Raw genomic sequence first — 20,160 nt, forward strand, 5'->3', positions numbered from 1 at the left:
ATGGGTCATACTGATCTCTTTATTTATGATTCAGCAACCCAATCGGATTTCATTTCTAATCAAAAACCTTTTGGGGACAGGGACTTTAACAAATGGACCGGCAAGAGCCCATTTGTTATAAATAACGGTCAATTGGTTCCATTTACCCTCTGTGAGTGACAGACCCCTAAGGGTCCACCTGTTTCCTAGTTATCCATCATAGCTGGAGATCAGACCAGCTGGAACTCCCCAGGGGTCCGGGGATCAGGGACTTAAACTACAGTGGATGGGATTCGTATGTTAAGCTCAAATTATACACCATCGCACAACGGTGTTGCTTGCCGAACAAAGAACATATCTTCACAACGCATTGTTACAGACTACAGTAGCTTGAAATCTGCAAGAAAATTAATTTGAAATAACTCACAAGAAAAGAAAGAAACATCATGAGGTCAAACATTCACAGTTGCATTGAGTGTCAGACTTTGATTGATTAGTTAATTAATGCATTGATTGATTTGTGATGTATCCAATCACTCACCTGGGTCCCTGGTTTGTGGGTGGAAACAATCTCTTTGATCATTCGCAGTTCCGAAGGTGTGACTCCGCCCACCAGGAAGAGGAATAGCAAGGGGTGGTCACTGGGGTGTGGTCGGCTCACCTGAAGGGAAGATGGAGCGTTGTGAAGGCCGCATACGATGCAAAATGTCAAGTTATGGTTAACAATAAATGTATTGTTTTATTAGGGGCTGTGTCCACTGAGATGGTTTTTTGCAAGATGCTCTCTTTTCTTTTTGCCAGGTGCTTAAACGCCTGGACTACATTTGCACACACCACTACTGGCAATCGTAAAGACGACCATAGTGGACACTTTTTCATGATTGGCTGTCTTTAGGCTGCCTTTCGCCAATAGGAGTTACAAAATAAAAGTTACCCTTCCCAACCACACACAGGCGCTCACCTAAAAACGCTTCTAAACACCCGAGTAGGAAATATTGGAACTCTCATCGCGCAGCTGTGTTTTTCAAAAACGCAGCGTGCCCACTGACTAAAGTCACCGTTCACACGGAGTGTGGTTTAAATCCTCTGAAAAATTCATCTCTGATAAAAAAAACATCCACAAAGTAGCTTTACTTCACTTTGTCTTTGCTCGTCTTTAGTATTCACATATTCTATGAATAATGCATAAGATTGATGCTATAGTATAGAACACTGGAAGAGAATGCACACCAAACAGCGACTCAGTTTTTCGCATACCAGATGGCCCCGCGCCCACCCGCCTCCCTGTTCCTCTGCCCCCGCACCCACCTCCGAGGTGGTGACACTGATGCGAGGTTACTCCAGCACCATACTGTACCAGCAGTGACCGTGTGAGTTTAGCTCTCTGACAATGACTCACAGTGTACTTCCCAGTATTTATTTAAAAACATCCGGAAAGGAAGCCATTGGATTTATTTCTGTATGATCTAGAAACCAAGCATGAAGAAGCAGGAGAGGGAGTCGGTCAGCCCACTCGTATGCATCGCTACATCTGGGACCCGGGAGACGGCCTCAAAGGAGAAGATCTACCACATCGTCACTGGACCCTGCTGAACGCCTACGCACTGGGGTAGCGCAAGTCATCTATGAAGAAGTGAGGCTTGGCGGACAGACAGTGTAGCATGGGAGTGCGGGGAGCTCGAGCAGACTTCTGAACACAAATTGCCACCTGTCCCCTGTATAGACCACCTCCGGAGGCCGGCCTCTTTGATGTGGGACCAGAGACGAGGTCATGGCTACACAACACTAAGCTGGACATGACTCTGAGAGAAGAATAATGTGTTGGATATGTAATGCAACACAATGCGATTTCTGTTGCCGTTATTTATTTTGTCAAAGTTATAATATCATTGGTCCTCCTTCAGCGCCACCTGGTGGTCACCAGTTTAGGCTCTGAGTGCCAATTCTCCCATTATAAAGAAAGACGTCCCCTTTTGAAATTACGTCTTGTCGGCCGTGGCACCCATTGCAAAGACGTCCATAAAACGGGATTACGGTATGTAAAAACATAGTGAGATAACATGGTAATGATTTCAAAATCTATAAAAAAGGAAAACTATGGCCTGGGCTGCTGGCCTAGCGAGTCCCGATCCTGACAACCTTTGCAGCGTGTCACTCCCCATCTTTTTTGTTTTAGCGGTCTTAACATTTCTTCTTTCTTCATAATAATATTAGACTTTTAAATTTTAACATTTGGAAAAGGCCTTAAATGGTGCAGAGAAAGCAGGTAGGGATGTAGCTCTGGTCCATGAGTAAGGCTATGGACCAGAGCTACATCTCTACCTGCTTTCTCTGCACCATTTAATCCGACCTGACTTTGAATCCGTACCACAACCATGAGAAGTCAGCTAGGCCATTTGTGCTAATAATAGTCTCACGTAGCCATTAAACTATTCCACAATCTCTCAATGCTAGAGTCTGGAACTAAACCTCCTAAAATCCGATTAACGGAAGCTGTCATTTACGTTCACGAAAATATATTTTAAAATATCTTTACTAAAACTTATATGTTTAAAATTTCCATTTCTGCTAAGAAGCAAGCTATATATGCTATGATGATTATTAGGATAAATGTGCGCAACTCTAAAGATGAAACTTCACATCTGCTTTCTCCCTTCATCATCAAAAGAGCTTCCATGTCCCAGAGTGTATGACCGGAAGCATTTGAAAATTGTGGAAGGCAACAGTCTGGCAATTATGCCAGTCTACGGCGACTCTAAGCTAATACTAATATGCAGATGACACGATGATTGTTCAAGCACAGCAACCTGCCAACCGTTGATAGGTTTGAAGGTCAAAGGCTTCAATAAACGCTCTGTGTGCTTATTAAGAAGCGTTCTCTGCACATGATATCAAAAGCACTTTCTGAGGACACAGCCCCATATATTTTGTTGACTGGGGTCCCCTATAGGTGTCTTTCCCTCCTTTAGACCAAATCTCTTCACTGAAAATAGCCGCTCACAGCTTGTACTAGTTCACAACCGTGAGCTCGTAGCTATTTTTGCTGCTTGTTCGCCTATTATTATGACGTTCCCAGAATAGGGATGCTAGGGTTCACGCGGTTACACAGCTCCAAAGGACATCAGAACAGTGCATCTGAATCCTTGTGATGTTATAGTGACATGAGCCAGCTGCTGTCAAGCAGGGCTATACTTCATGTGGGCTCCGTTCTACTATATGGTCTGTTTGTGTTTCCTCTCTGTGTGCGAGAAGAGCCAGGGCTCTGCTGGAGGCCTGTGGTGGACAAATTACCAACCCCACAACTTGAGTCAAAGTATAGATACTCATGGTCAAATAAAGTACATGCTTAAAAAGCTAAACAAAAGTATAAAAAGTGCTCCTCAGAGCACAGCTCTCCACCAGGTCAGGTAGGTTATTGTGGGCGGAATTCGCCAATCAGGATGGAATATGGAAAATCGGACAGATGCGCCTTTATCATTTGACTATAGACATAAAGTGTACCGATTTGTATGATGCATGGATAACATTTGTAGGAGTAATATAATAATAATAACATTTGTTTAGCTAAAATGTGCCTTCTGGTGGTGCTATAACAGGACAATGTGAAAAGGGTGTCATTTCTTCCTCTTCTCTACACTATTGAGAAGGTGATTGTAAAGTTTCACGGCAATGTGACAATGCATTCATGATTTGAGGCATTTTGTTCAAAACGTACTAATCCAATCAGGATGGAATATGAAAAATCAGACAGATGTGTCTTGATCACATGACTATAGAGATAATGTGTAAGCATTTGCGTGATGTTTGGACAAAATATGTAGGGGCAGAGCTAGGTTCTGCTCTGCTATCCATAGAGTGTGTAGACATTTCTTTTTAATATCAATGCTAAGAAATTCCAGAAATGTCAATAAAATATAAATAATAGTTGTGAGCTTGTAGATCTGCTATTTTATATATTTGAAGTAGGGCTTCTAGTGTATAGTGGAGTCAAAAGTACAGATGCAAAACAAACATGTCTCTTTGCTGCAGCTTGGACACAAATGTATTTCATTACTGTTCACCCCAGGAGCTCAGCCAGGACTCTGCTGGAGGCCTGTGGCAGCGGACAGAGTCTCCCCTGGCCTCGGCGCACTGCAGAGAACCTGACTCATAACAGACACGTGGAGGTAGACATGGAGGTAGACATGTGCGCGCACACGAAGGCAGAAATACACAGGCTCGTGCACCAACACAACACAGACAAATACACATAAATGGCCAAACACTCAGAAAGGCACGCGCACACACAACACCTGCACGAGCGCCGTGGTTGCAACAAACGTTTTAAGCAAACGGTATGAGTCAGTCAGCACGGGTGTGTGTGTTAGGGTGTACCCACTGTGTTCGATTGGCTGCTGGGATTATAATGGCTGCATAGTGCGTGCTATTGGCTGCGGGCGGCGGCGGCCTGGCCACAACTGTAGGCCTGTGAAGGCCAAGCAAGCAATCAGAGCCGCAGGGGGGAGGATCGAGGAACCAAGGCAAGAGCATGGCCATACACGTGAACCCTTACACACTGCATGAGCAGCCGATGTGTGCCCCAGGCATCTCCAACATGTGTTCCACCGTGTGTGAGGGAGACACTGGACAGTGCAAGTGCCTCTTTTGACTTTTTCCGTTTGAGAAAGCGTTTGAGGTGGATGCCATTTGTGTTTTTAGTTTTATTTATATTATTTATATCTCGTTTCTTAGAGAGGCTTTTATGTTGCACTACAAGTGGCTGAGGGGGAACGTTTTTTCTTATTCATTAAGTAGTCTACATAGGGAAAATGACAAATAAATGAATTTAAAACACCAAGAGGGGTTCCCGTCCTGAATGGGTTAATAAATTAAATAAATGATGTACAGTATGTATGTATGATGGGGTGCATGGGCAAAAAATGGATTCACTCAAATATCGCGATTTTGTATGTCACGATATTTAGTCTTTTGTAAAGACAATGTTTTTTTATTTATTTTTATCTGGTAATAAAATGGCTCTTACACTTGGGTTCATGTGTTTAAAGTACCATACCAAGCAGTGATCTGTAATGGGTGCCAGGGGTGGTCTTTTAGATGAGTCCCACTTCAACGACGTTAGAAATCATATTTTGTCATTTTTTACAAATTGCAGCATTTAACACACATTCCATCTTGGGTATAATATGGTTATATTCATGTAGAAACTGTATCTGAAAGAAATAAACACAATTCCAAATCTGACAACTTTAATATTTGCAAAGTATTAGGCAAACATCAGTACAAAGTATATGCAAACAGAACAGTAGATAAAGTAAATTAAATAGCACCAATATAAATAAAGTAAAATAAAATAAGTAAATTAAATACTTTGTGGTACACTCTGAGGTAAATAGTGTATGGTGCACAGCTCAATTAAAAGTATCTCATTGTCATATACTAGGCCTATAACAACAGCATACAACAAGAACTGCTGCTCACACAAGTTTGTGTTAGATGTGATGTGTGTCCGCTCGGAGGCTACCATAGGCTACCATAGGGTACCAGTCCACCCCTCCGTTCCGGAGCAATGGCCGTTTTTAGCCAAAAAACTTGCATGGGTCGTCTCCGTCCAGTGGTTTGCAAAATGAACTCCGGACAGACAGCCTTATTTTGAGCCACGCCATAAAAAGTCCATGTAAGTTGATTTTCCGTACTGAAATTAATGGAAAACACTGACAAACTATGATGTGCTTTCTGAAATGGTAAGCACATATAAAATATACAGTGAGCCAGACCACCGTATGGTCCTTTAAGAGTGTAAAATATTCAAACTAGGCTTTTACATTGTGATGTAGTTACACCAAAATATTGTGATACAGTAGCCATTTTGTTCTTTGGTATTTTACTAGATTATTCTGTATGTAGTCGTCATGAGACCAGAGAACGCAGTTTGAGACGGACTTGTATACTTGAGGTCATGTGGTAGTAGTGAGGTAGTAAGAACACGATGTGAAGCTGTCTATTATTTGATCTCCAATAGGACGAGGCCACCGACAGACACCTCAAAAGGATAACAGACCACTCATTCCCTTTCTCTGTGTGTGTGTGTGTGTATGTGTGTGTGTGTGTGTGTGCAAGCACGCTAAAAGCAAGCCTGCTGGCTGACACCTGCATTTGTGTCAGACAAAATACTGAAGCTTTGGCAGAGTTTTCCTGAGGCACACGCTGTGTGAAGGAGCCGCACACTCTGTTCATGTGCCCAAACAAGGACTCTCAGTACCTGCACAGTCTGCACATAATGCTGCACAGGGACGCCCAAGTACAACTGGCGTACGCCAAACACTCCACTCTAAAAGCTTAGTTAAAATAAAAACATCTCAGAAAGAAATGTCCTGGATGTATCAACTCAACATAGGGCTTAAATAGTTTATTTCACCCACAAACCCTTCTTATAAAGAAGGAATGTGTGCTGTTACTCATATCTCCACTGTCCTGTAGGGCCTACAGGGGGTTTGAAACACAAAGTCACTACTGGACACGTACAATGTTATTTGGAGTATCTGAGGTCACTAGTTATGTTGTAAATTGTTTATCTGATGTATTTTGTAGTACCTTATGAGGTTATTCTATATTGCCGTTTTCGATCATGATACATGTGCTTTATTGTCTCCACCAGGCCGAAGGCATGGGGGGAGAGTATGTTTTGCACTCCGTCCGTCCGTCCGTCCGTGTGTCCGTCCGTGTGTCCGTGAGCAGCTAATCTCGGCCACCGTTAACCCGGTCGATGCCAAATTTTGCACACACACTCCCTGGATGCCAACGATGAACCTCTGCCCCAAACTTTCCAGAACGGCCTGTTATAGCGCCACCAGGAGGCCGCTTTGTGCAAAACAAGTTTTTGCACAGTACACCTGCAGATTTTGTCCAAACATCACGCAAATTGGTACACAGTCTCTCTAGAGCCATTCAACGAAACGAGTCTTTCAGATTTCTCAGACTCCATCCTGATTGGTTAAGATTGGCTTCCAAAGTTCACAGGAGTGCTCAGTTTCAAACAAAATGCTGCAAATCATGAACACATCGCGTGATTTCCGTGAAATTGTGCACCCACATTCCCACTAGGCAGAGGACGAAATGCCACATGAACAATTTCAACTCAGCCTCAAGGTGGCGCTATAACTGGCCGAAAAGTGTTTTCACCTCTAACTGCACGGATCTGTGGATAACTTTGTATGCCAACTCCCTAGAGGCCAAGGAAAAACCTTTGCCTGGAATTCTTCACATCTGCTCATCCTGGTGGAGACCTGTGCCCAGAAGGGCACTTTTTCTAGTTGTTTGTGATATGGTGAACTGATTAATCACTTAATAACTTAATAACTACCTATTATGTTAAAAAAAATGGAAATAAATATTTGTACATTTAAAAACTGTGTACATTTGTAACTATAACTGCAATCTAACTGATCTTGAGGCCTACAAAATCAGGGAAATTTTACTTTCTTTTGGTCTTTTCTTATCAACTAGTCAACTAGTACCAACAAGGTCGACTAGTGGATTTACTAGTACAATGCCCTAGTACACTCCCATTGTGACTTTTTAATCTGCTCTGAGAAAAGCTGTGGTGGAAACACGTTGGCGTTCTCATTACATAGAATAATGTGCATCTGTTCTTGTGGAGTGATGCTTTCATCTACGCAGTGATATTAGTCTGGCCATGCATGTGGGGAAGTAACTTAGTTCCCAGTGCATCCAGAGGAAGCACACCTGCTTGTTAGAATATACTTTGTTATGCTTTGTGAAGGTTTTATTAAGAACCTTCTCATTATTCCATAGGCTTACAGTGTGTAGCGGTGAGTCACAGATTCTCAGAAGCCCCTTGACCAATGTTTCCAAGGGGTGAAGGGCTGTGATCATCAAGTGCTGTCACAACAACACTTATACCTAGAGGTCACGCTGTAAGGCCTGACTCACACGTACACAGCAGATTGATGTATGCTTGTTGTATGAGACTTATTGACTGATGCAAGCTCGCAATGCATTTCCAATGGGAGTCACATGGTTTGACACAACATTTGTGTTGTATGAGGGGGAGGGGGGCAGTCGAAACACAGCCGAAAGCCGTACAACAAATATGTTGTGTCAAACCATGTGACTTCCATTGGAAATGCATTGACACTTACCCTTTGTTTACATCTAGCATGCATCAATGTTGTATGCTAGATCGAAAGGTGTGAGTGAAGCCTAGGACTTTAGCGCCGATAATCCACTCGGATCACCAGGAAATGACTCTCTTCCCGGCAATTCTCTGCACACTAGACATATTGATTGACTTTCTTAATTGTATTGATTAAGTTACACAAATCATGACGGGGATGAATGGGACAAATTAATTGAACTAATCTCTCTCTCTCTCTCTCTCTCTCTCAGCATGCACACCCTGCCCCACCCGCTGACACAGACTCAAACACTTAGACATATATTATGCATATACACATGCACACAAACACGCCAACGACAATGTTGGAACCTCCTGGCATGGTCCAACCCCAGACTGCAGGCCAAACAGTGGTAGACAGCAAGCACACTGGAGGTTCTGTGGTTAAAAATAGAACTTTTATTGGGCCGTTATATATATTGTTTTACTGCCTTTAGGGTGTGCACAGTGCTTTCCAGGGTCAGGTTTATAGCAAAAGAGCCAGCCTGTCTGACTTGGCGGTTTTGTAGGCCAAGGAGGTTCCTTGCTCGTGTAAAAAAAGCAGGCCACTGTTACACAACTGGTGTAATTCGCCTTGCGAGGCAGCCGGGGGTTTTAAGCAGGGCCAGATGTGAGTTAATCAGTGCGCTGATAGAGATCTGTGCTCTGTGCTGGATATTCCTTACAGCACAAGACCTCAACCTCTGCCCCGCTGGTCAACACTAACCCTTCCCAAACCGCAATATCCTCTCTCACTCTGCCCGAGGCCCTTTCACATCTAGTCAGATCCTGAGTGTTCGTTTAACTTTGAGTCATGTACAGATAGAACACGGTTACATCTGTACACTCTGGGAGTTAAACATTTATAAATTAACAGTGAGGATTTTACAGTGTAGAGAGTACACTCACTCTCCATCTGTCCATCGGATGCCATGTGACTGTGGTGTAGAGAGCGATGTTCATTGCATGTAACCGTATTGTATCTAAGGAAGGTGTGCAACCGGTGCACATGTTCTTTATTCAGCAATGCAGTGGGAAGAGAGAGGAGGTAATCAGACAGAAGGTCACCGGTTTGACCCTTGGCCCGCCCATCTAAGTGTCCAAGTGTCCCTGAGAGAAACACTTAAGCCCTAACATCTCCCTACAAGCACTCGTCAAAGGAGGCGCATACCATATAGACTGATGCCTGACTACTAGTACCATATAGACTGATGCCTGCATATGACTACTAGTACCATATAGACTGATGCCTGACTACTAGTACCATATAGACTGATGCCTGCATATGACTACTAGTACCATATAGACTGATGCCTGACTACTAGTACCATATAGACTGATGCCTGACTAGTACCATATAGACTGATGCCTGACTAGTACCATATATAGACTGATGCCTGACTACTAGTACCATATAGACTGATGCCTGACTAGTACCATATAGACTGATGGCTGACTAGTACCATATATAGACTGATGCCTGACTAGTGACTACTAGTACCATATAGACTGATGCCTGACTAGTAGACCCACCATATAGACTGATGCCTGACTACTAGTACCATATAGACTGATGCCTGACTACTACCATATATACTGATGCCTGACTAGTACCATATAGACTGATGCCTGACTAGTACCATATAGACTGATGCCTGACTAGTAGACCCACCATATAGACTGATGCCTGACTAGTACCATATAGACTGATGCCTGACTAGTAGACCCACCATATAGACTGATGCCTGACTAGTACCATAATTGCTGCCTGACTAGTACCATATATAGACTGATGCCTGACTAGTGGACCCACATTCAATTCCTGAGCCTGGTGGACCTTTGCTGCATATCACTTCCCTACAGTTTCTCTTCACTGCAGACTATCAATGAAGGCATACAAATATCAAGCTATATGCTGGGTGAATGCAGAAAAGTAATTTCACCTCCCTTGTTGGGACGATACAATACTTTTACAATTTTTTTAAATATTTCACCAAAACCAGAGCAGAACTCCCACTACGGGACTCGGGGAATCAATTAATACAGTTGCAACCACTATATTAATGGCAAATATTTCATACAGCTTAAGTTTAAAAATTCTGAACTATCCCTTTAAGTTTCATAAAAGTAGTGTCGGATGTTGTTGCGTGCTAGCATCCCATGGCTGAGACAGAGTCATGCCGTTCTGTTGCTTGCTAGCATCCCATGGCTGAGAGGTTGGCTAGAGGCAAAAAGTGTCTGGTTGCCTAGAGACAAGGCAGGCAATATGGCAGCCAATGAGAAAGATAGCTTGCTAGTACGTGAAAGCCAAAGTGATCGATCATAAACCAGCTCAGCTGTTACACAGCAGCTGGTAAAAACAAGAAACATTTTAAAACAATAATAACTGCTGTGTGCCGTGTGAGTGCATCCTGTCTTGCTGTGAACAAGAAACATTTTAAAACAATAATAACTGCTGTGTGCCGTGTGAGTGCATCCTGTCTTGCTGTGAACAAGAAACATTTAAAAACAATAATAACTGCTGTGTGCCGTGTGAGTGCATCCTGTCTTGCTGTGCAACCAAGAGAGAGGGTCATATAGTCACTATAACCTCAGAAACATGGACTTAAATGCTGCCGCAGTTCACCATGGCAACACAAACAAACACAACGTGCAGTAACAAGATGATGAGGCGAGGTCTGCCACCGGGCACGTTCTACTCAGCACTTTGTGGTTGCAATGAGTTACATTAATACAAACCTTTGCTAAAGTAATGCTTTCTTTGGCAACGGCTCTCTACAGTGGCTAGTCTCTCTGTTCCACTTCAAAAGGACATTTTATGTCCTTTTGAAGTCCAACCCAGCAGTTGTGAGACTTGTCTGAGGGTGACCTTGGCTTAAATGTTGCCCAGGCAGTATTATTGTCATTAGGAGACTCACATTTATTATTATTAAATTATTTAAAACTGTTCCTCGATGATTATGGACGATTATTATAAAAAGCTAAAATGACTACTACTACTACTACTACTAATGAACTACAAGCTCATAACGCGCCACAATGTGTGCTTCTAGATGTAGATATACTATTTTTGCTATGTTTGCGCGCCAACATAGCAAAAATAGCATATTAATATGTATTACACAACAAAGTGTAACACAGGGTTAAGTGGTTAATCAGACTCATTGATTTAGTTACTAGTAAAAAATCAAGTAGAATTTCTATACATTTTTACAACAAAAAGCAAACAAAAAATCTGCTTCTCGTTTATTCGATTAAACTACACTAGAGTTACACTAGAGCAGTGGTTCCAAAAGTGGGGTCCTGGGGCCCCATGAGGGTCTGTAACTCTGAGAGTGTACAAATGGACCTAATGGGTCCATTTGGTTCCATTTTGTACACTCTCAGAGTTAAATCAGCATTGATTTTACAATATACATTGGGGTCCCAGAGATAGGAATGCCATTAAATGGGGGTCCGTAGACTGAGGGCCGATTCATACTCCTATTTTAGAGCCAAATAAAAGTCGGTTCGGCGCTGTAGAGCCTACAATGTGACGTCATTTGAGGTTCGGGGGGGGGGGGGGGGGGTTACCGTCCTAATGTCGGCTCTTCAGTCTGAAAATTTCTGACGAGCCGAAATCATTTCGTCACTACAGCGCCGAAACAGCGGTAAAATAGGAGTATGAATCGGCCTTAATGCATGTCAAACCGGGGGTCCTTGAAATTAAACGGGTTGAGAATCACTGCTAGAGCAGTAAAAAAAATCTTCTCTGCGACGCATTTGTAAAGCTGCTTGTGTGTTTTGTTTTTTTACCCACACAGGAGAGGCAGGAATCAGTGCGGATGTGGGCCGTATGATGTCAGGTACCTGTCGAATAAGGTCAGCTTCACAGCTTCAAACAATGAACACAGAGTCGGCTGAGGACATCCCATTCACTCCTCACAGTGGTGGACACAGAGGGGAGGGGAGTGCATGTGACAGCGGACTGAGGTGACCTGTATCACTGGTGCATAAATCGATGTGTGTGTGTGAGTGTGTGTGTGTGTGTGTGTGTGTGCTACTACACACACTTGTGAATTCATGAATACCAATTTTAATCATGTGCTTGTTTCCTCTCTTTGCTCTCCACTTTTCTAATCTGCAAACCTGTGTATGTGTGTGTGTGTGTGTGTGTGTGTGTGTGCGCGTGCGCGTTGCGTGCGCGGGTATGTGAGAGGTGCGTGCATGCGAGGTGCGTGCGTGTGTGCATGCGTGTGTGCGTAATCTGACCTTCATAAACATGCTGAAGCCAGTCTTCAGCAGGTCTGTAAGGCCTCCAGACATGTGCTCGATGTCTGGACACTCCAGGCGGTCAGGATGGAGAACCTCCTCCAGAACCTGCCGTAGGAACGGCCGGTACGTCGCCTAAACAACAACACACAACCACACAGAACCACACACAACCACACAGCACCACACACAACCACACGGCACAAACACACACACACACACACAACCACACAACCACACAGCACAAACACACACACACACACACACACAGCACAAACACACAACCACACAGCACAAACACACACACACACACACACAGCACAAACACACAACCACACAGCACAAACACACAACCACACAGCACAAACACACACACACACACACACACACACACACAGCACAAACACACAACCACACAGCACAAACACACACACACACACACACACACAGCACAAACACACACACACACACACACACACACACACACACACACACACACACACACACACACACACACACACACACACACACACAGCACAAACACACAAACACACAGCACAAACACACAACCACACAGCACAAACACACACACACACACACACACACACAGCACAAACACACAACCACACAGCACAAACACACACACACACACACAGCACAAACACACACACACACACACACACACACACACACAGCACAAACACACAGCACAAACACACAACCACACAGCACAAACACACAACCACACAGCACAAACACACAACCACACAGCACAAACACAAACACACACACACACACACACACACACACACACACACACACACACACACACACACACAGCACAAACACAAACACACACACAGCACAAACACACACACACACACACACACACACACACACAACCACACAGCACACACACACACACACACACACACACACACACACACACACACACACACACACACACAAACACACACACAAACACACAACCACACAGCACAAACACACAACCACACAGCACAAACACAGGAACGAAGAGACAGATATAGTTAAGAATGTATCTTCTTTTTTTTTTAAGATATTCTTTTTGCGGCTTACTCCTTTTATTGTTTTTATTTTTAAGGGACAGGGATAGGCTGACAGGAAACGGGAGAGAGATGGGGGAAGACATGCAGTAAAGGCCGTGTCGGGCTCGGGAGTCGAACCCGCGGCACACTGCGACTGGATTACCAGTCGGGTGCCCAGACGGTTACGCCACCGCCTGGGCAAGAATGTATCTTCAACATAATCAACAGGTCGACGTTGCTGTCGGGCAGAAACCTCCATTCTCACTTTTTGTGTTTTTTCCATACATTAATGCACAAAAGCATCAAAAGTAGCAGATCTTCAAGCTCGAAACGTTTCGCAATGCAATTTTTTAATTTGAATCATGAAAAGTAACAGTTTTGGACATAATGAGGTTTCCACCGGACAGAGACGATATGTAGAAAATGTTGTTAATGTATGTTAAAATTGATTAAAACTGATGACAATTTAAATCACGATTAAATCTCAATTGAAATTAAATTTCAATTCAAGGGTGTGTAAAAAAATAAATTAAGAAAATACAGGATCTTTGTAAGAAAAGAGGATAAGAGAGAAAGAAAAACAAAATACTGGATTTGGGACCGTAATCCCAACTGTACGAATAAAGCTAACTCAAGGTTAGAATGAGTGTCAGGTGGCCTGGGCCATGGCTCAGTGGTCCAGGCACCTTGGCTGGTAATCCAGTCTGGCAGTGTGCCGTGGGTTCAACTCCCGATCCCGACGGCCTTTACTGCATGTCACCCCCCCATCTCTCTCCCCATTTCCTGTCAGCCTACAGACAGTAGGCTGACTGTCCCTCCATAAAAAAATAAAAATAAAGGCGAAAGCCACAAAAAAACAGTTAAAAAATAATAATAATGAGTGTCAGGTGAAGGATGAGGATTAATGTAGTGGTAAGAGTTAGTAATCAGGCCATCATAAATTAATGACTAGAATTCGACCGGCATTTAGCCGGTCCCACTCTAGCGCCACGCCATCCAGGTGGCCAGTGTGCTGTGCTGTATTGTACAATACAGCGTACTGTGCTGTACTGTTCCGTACTGTACTGCTGCAACTTGTGTGTAGGTGTGTGTGCGCACGTGCGTGTAGCGGAACAGGGTGTGGCCTAAAATGTGAAGTAATTTGCATCACCGTGAGTTGTTGTGCAATAACATGGTATTTCATGCAAATGCAAACTGTACAGTAATTATGACAGTTGCATGGATGCAACATGTCAACAAATGTCTAGACAGGCATGCAGTAGGTATTGTGCATGGAGAGATGTGTGCAAACGGAGTGGTTTGGTAGGAGAAGGCGGACAAAGGCGAACGGATAAACGGGCGCAACTGCGTGCAAATTTCCCCCACCTCCCCGGCCTCCTCCCTGTAGTTCTTAGTCCAGGGGTTATGGTATATTATTGTATTGTTTGCGATTAAGTAGATGCATTGTGTTGAATCATGTGTTGTGTTATTACTGTGTATTGTTGTTCATGGATTATTGTATCTTTGGCTCTGCTCAGGGGGGGTCGTTGACATCAGAGTTGTGTCTCGGTGCACAGATAATCGGAGATATCAAATGTGATATCAGACCTGCGTCTCGGTACGCAGATCATCTGATATCACATGAGCAGAGCCACAACGCCATACTAACATGCAATAGCTTTGCAATAAATGGTCTATGTATGGTCAATCTGAGCTGAAGTGTCTCAATGAATCATCAGACTGTTGAGCGTGACTGGAAATAGCATAGCTCTGTCATGAGTGTTTTGTTTATCAATGGAAAAACGGAACACTAATACCAGGAGTTGCATAAGACATTCCCCCGTGTGTCTGCCTCTTCATCTCTCTCTCTCTCTCCCTCTCTCTCTCTCTCTCTCTCTGAGAGTTTTGACCTGAGATCAGATTATTATTATTTTTTTTTACTTTACATTTTTATCCCACGATTTTGTAACCCAGTTTTCTTTTCACCCAGTGCCAATTATCTAATGTAATCCTGGGCGCTACACTTCCTCTGCCAACCTGGGGGGGCAGCGGACTGACCTCATGCCTCCTTCTATGCGTGAGGAGTCCAAGCTGCTTCTTTTCACCTGACAGAGGGGAATTTCCCCGGCCGGACGTAGCGCGTGGAAGGGACACGTTATTCCGACCAGTTCCTTTCCCCTCCATCAGGCGCCCCGGCTGGCCAGGGGGAGGTAGTTTTAGAGACCAGGATTACGGTATTTTTTTGTGAGGGTATCTACCCTAGTCGACACGGGGAGAACATGCAAACTCCACACAGAAAGGCCCTATCGCCAACCCCCGCCTCAGGTATGGGCACTGATGACGGGGAGGAGGGAACACGCCGCCAGTGCCCACAGCGTCCCCAGCGGGAATCGAACCCAGGACCTTCTAGCTGTGAGGCGACAGCCCTACTAACTGTGCCACCGTGCCCCCACGGATCAGATTCTAAAAATGTCTTGTACATCCTGAGAGTTTTCTGAAAAAGCTATGTTTCAGTCAGTAGTTCTTCGGTTTAAAAAAAATAGCAGACCTACAAGCTCGTAGATGAGCTTGTAGATCTGCTATTTTTCAATAGCTAAAGCATAACATAATGCTAACACCAAAAGGGGTTCCCACCCAAAATGGGTTAAAGGTTTCATGCCTGAAAACAGGCAAAACAGTGACATCTGCCTACAAATCCAATTGTCATATATGGGATTTGCAGACTGTGACATCACAGTCAGCAGGAAAATCAGAGCACTTGTTTGAGCCAGAAAACCCCAGACCACAAAAAAATCTACTGAATGTTAAAAGTTCAGGTTTTTTGGGTGCAATTGAGCTCAGAAAAATAAATGCAAATTAATGTCATGAAACCTTTAAGAGCAAAAAAAAATGTTGTATGTGTCAATCCCTGTGATGAAAAGTGCAGTAACAGGATGTGTTATTCTTCCTCTGCTGTTATTCCATCCCTTTTGAAATCCTTATCAAGGACCTTATAATATATAATAGAGAGCTCAGGGACACGGAGAGAACCAGTACAGTACAGTACAGTGTTATGTAGTCGGTAAGGACGTCATTGCAGACATTCAGACGTTCAGACAGCAATGCGCTTACATTGAATAGTGTCCAGGACATTGGATGAATGGCCTATCACCGAGGGTCATAGACATAGAATATAAGCGGACAAGTTAAGTGCATAATTAAGTGCATTGCTTCTGGGTAGAGGTAAAGTGACAGCTTAGGGCCTGCATGTCTAGAATTATAACCATGTCTAGAATTACTGGTAGTAAGTAAGCCTTGTTGAGCCATGAGGCCCATAGTGCGTCGCAGTCCCGCCCCCACTGCCCTTGATGCTGAGTGCCAAGCAGGGAGGCACTGGGTCTTTGGTATGACCCGGCCGGGGATCGAACCCCTACCTCCCAGTCCCAGGGCGGACACTCTAATCACAAGGCCACTGAGCTGGCCATATTTACTGGTGAGTGGTGACAGCTGAATATTATGGCTACCGTGCTCAAACGCAATGCAAATGGTAAGGTATGAATTGTTTGCATCTGAATAGGTCACTATGTTGCAACCCACAGAATGAAAGAACTGCAGTAATACGTATAACAGGATTGTAACGGACACCGGGCGGAAAAGCTTTTATTTTAAAATGTCTTGCAGGAACACCGGAAGCACATGTCTGCCAATCATAAGTCTGACTTCACCATTATTCCAAACCTATTTTTACAGTAGAATTGTAGGTTATCATCCTTGTAACAAACCCCATTTTTTTGTACTGGTAGCGGGCCCATAAATGACTGAAGTCAGGTAAAATTGGAAAGGGGGCACATCTTTTTCTATACTATATAAACGATTTGCCCCCTTTCCAATTTTACCTGACCTTTCATTCTGTCATTTATGGGCCCGCTACCAGTACAAAACAAGTTGTATTTCCAGTTGCAGCTGAATAGCTGGCCTTTCTATCAACCCTGTCATTCAATGAAGCATCAATTTGCCTTCAGATGTGAGCAGTGGATCTCACAATGGGACTATCACTACAAAAAACTTTTATTGTCAGTTGCAGGGCTCGACAGTGCGACTAGGTAGTCGCATATGCTACTAAAAATAGCACCGTGCGAGTTGTAGAATTCAATTTGTAGCACTGGTGCGACTACAGAATTTGACCGTTCAATCGTGATAAAGACAATTAAGGCTCTGATCCCGCAATACACATTCTATTAGTTTCAGTTCTATACCTACATTTATATTTGTAGTACGGCGGTGTCGTTCGCCAAAAAGAGCAGATCTACAAGCTAACGACTCGATGCATCCTTAGCTTGAAGATCTGTTCCCCTTGCTTCCACCGCACAGCCCTCGGCCCTCCCCCTTTTAGCACTCTGTGCTCATGTGCTGTGTGTCTGTTGTTCCCTCGCAGGCAGCACAGAGCGTCAGAGTGAACGCAGCATGATAGCGTGTTAAAAGCATGTGTTGCACAGCATGAATTATATTAGTAATCACCGACCTGGCTGGATAAATATCAGTGGTCCATCAATTGTGTGACCTGATTAACGAGCAACGGTAGGCAGCCGAGTAAGTTACCAGCTTAGTAAATATAGTCTACTGTAGCTGTGTGTCAGATGTTCTGTCTGAAGCAGTCAAAGCCAAGGAGAATGTTACAATTTAATTCACAATCGAGCATCTTGCCCTGCATCGAATATCACATGATAGAACAGCAGGATAAAAACGGATAGTCTGTCTATCCATCCATGCATCCATGAGCAACATAGATAGATAGCTATATAGATAATAATTTAATTTATCTATCTATCTATCTATCTGCATAAATAAACAAAAAAATAATAATTATATCCTGATGAATATCAATATTTTGATAATTGCTGAAAATATATTGTGATATAATATTTTACCATATTGCCCGTCCCTACCTCATATCACTTTATTAAAGAAAAATCACACCTGGGTGAAGTGAGGGACACTCTTATCATCATACATCATCATGAATAATCTCGTACATCAGAATACCTAGCTGTGATTGGTTTAATAGCTGATTTGCTCGTTTGCATATGACGTATACATTTTCCTTTCAATGTCAATGGCATTTAATGTTTTGATGGGACAAGATTTAGTGGACATTTGACCTGAATTCCCCTTTCATTGTCAATGGCAAATCATGAGATGTGTGGGGAGTCTGGGACTAAAGCTATGTATACCGGTATACATAGGAGGGGCTCAAAAACACATTATTTGATAACTTTTCATCGTGCTCCTAAAATAATTTGTGTGCTACTAGATTTTTGTGCAACTTAGTCGCACATGTGCTACTTGGAAAAATGCTAAGCGTCAAGCCCTGGTCAGTTGACAAGATGTCTGCTTTTAGACAGTGGGAGACAAATGTATGCACCAACCTCAAAGTTACCTGCATATAGCAGTGAAGATATTTCTTTTGTCTTTTGCCTTTTTTTCCCCTTTCTTTGATTGATAGAGGGATAGATGAAAGTAGGCCGACAGGAAATGGGGAGAGAGATGGGAGGGTGACACGCAGTAAAGGACGTCGGGATCTGCCAGACTGGATTACCAGTCAGCTAAACCAGCCGCCCGGGCCTGCATATAGCGGTGTTAATTTAAATAACACAATATGCTGTAAAGCTTATCCTTGGTGGCCACAAAGTCTTCCAGACAGGTTAAATGAGGACATCTTGGATAAAATAAACATTTTGGGCAATTTCAGGTCTGTATTTACATGATGATTTGTGTGTGTGTGTGTGTGTGGCTGCGTGGGTGTGTTTGGATTTCATGTCTCCGAATCCGTACAGCTAATATATGCGTTGGCACTTGCAATTGCATTTTTGTCAAGTTAAGTTTTGTTGGACAACATATTGTTGCTGAGGGAGAGAGTCGCTCGGGTGGCGCAGTGGTAAAGCACCTTCCCACCACCACAGAGTCCACTGTGGCGCATCAAGCTTCGTCAAGAGTCTATATTATACAAACACAATCAGCCCATGTTCAGGGTGGGGAAGCCGGGCCGGGAGATCATCATGCATACAACTCCTACGGACTGGGGCAGCACCTGCAAGCACGGAGGCTCTACGTCTTCCTTCTTATTTTAACATTCATGCCGTATGCCGTTACCGTCACCGGTTCTGGCTGCCGGGCTGCCGTGCCGTCCTGTTACGTTTACCGTCCTGCTCCCGTCCACTAAAATGAAGTCTGGTTGCCGTCGACCGCTAGCCTGATTCCATGTGAATGCAGCATAAGCCCCTGTCAGGCCTTCTAACACAGAGGAGATACCCCATCATTCATCTCCTGAATTCTATTTTGTAAATGTTCTACTTGTAAACAAAACATCTGAGTCAGATTGTTTTCTTTTAACATGCTGATGTACTTAGCTCAAAATAGTGACTCTTGACTCTGATAGATGTGTGTTGGCGTACCTTTGTGTTATTATAATGCATATTGCATAATGTTGTTGCTGTTAGGTCCACTTCAACGGCTGAATGCATTAGTCAGAAGGGGGTGTGTTTGAAAACATCAGTCACTGTGACACGTCCTGACTCTCCCAAACACTCTCGCCTGCTTTCTCCATAATAGGAACCCACATCGAGTGACCCCCCCCCCTCCCCCCCTCACACACACACACACACACACACACACACACACACACACACACACACCACCAGCTTGTAGATCGCCTATTTTTGGGATGCAACACCT

The 20,160-nt window shown here is 43.7% G+C and overlaps 1 protein-coding gene across 1 annotated transcript in view; it reads right to left on the reverse strand.

The window, feature by feature from the left end:
- scfd2 (sec1 family domain containing 2) overlaps positions 1-20,160 on the reverse strand; it is a 176,608-nt gene that overhangs the window by 3,574 nt on the left and 152,874 nt on the right. Inside the window, exons 7-8 of the mRNA XM_083766887.1 lie at positions 12,404-12,538; positions 521-640 (exon numbers count right to left, since the gene is read on the reverse strand). Coding sequence (XP_083623013.1) covers positions 521-640; positions 12,404-12,538 — 255 coding nt within the window. The remainder of the gene's footprint in view (positions 1-520; positions 641-12,403; positions 12,539-20,160) is intronic.

Source organism: Protomyctophum parallelum, assembly GCF_964188405.1.
Source record: "Protomyctophum parallelum genome assembly, chromosome: 6".
In the NCBI taxonomy this organism is placed as follows: Eukaryota; Metazoa; Chordata; class Actinopteri; order Myctophiformes; family Myctophidae; genus Protomyctophum; species Protomyctophum parallelum.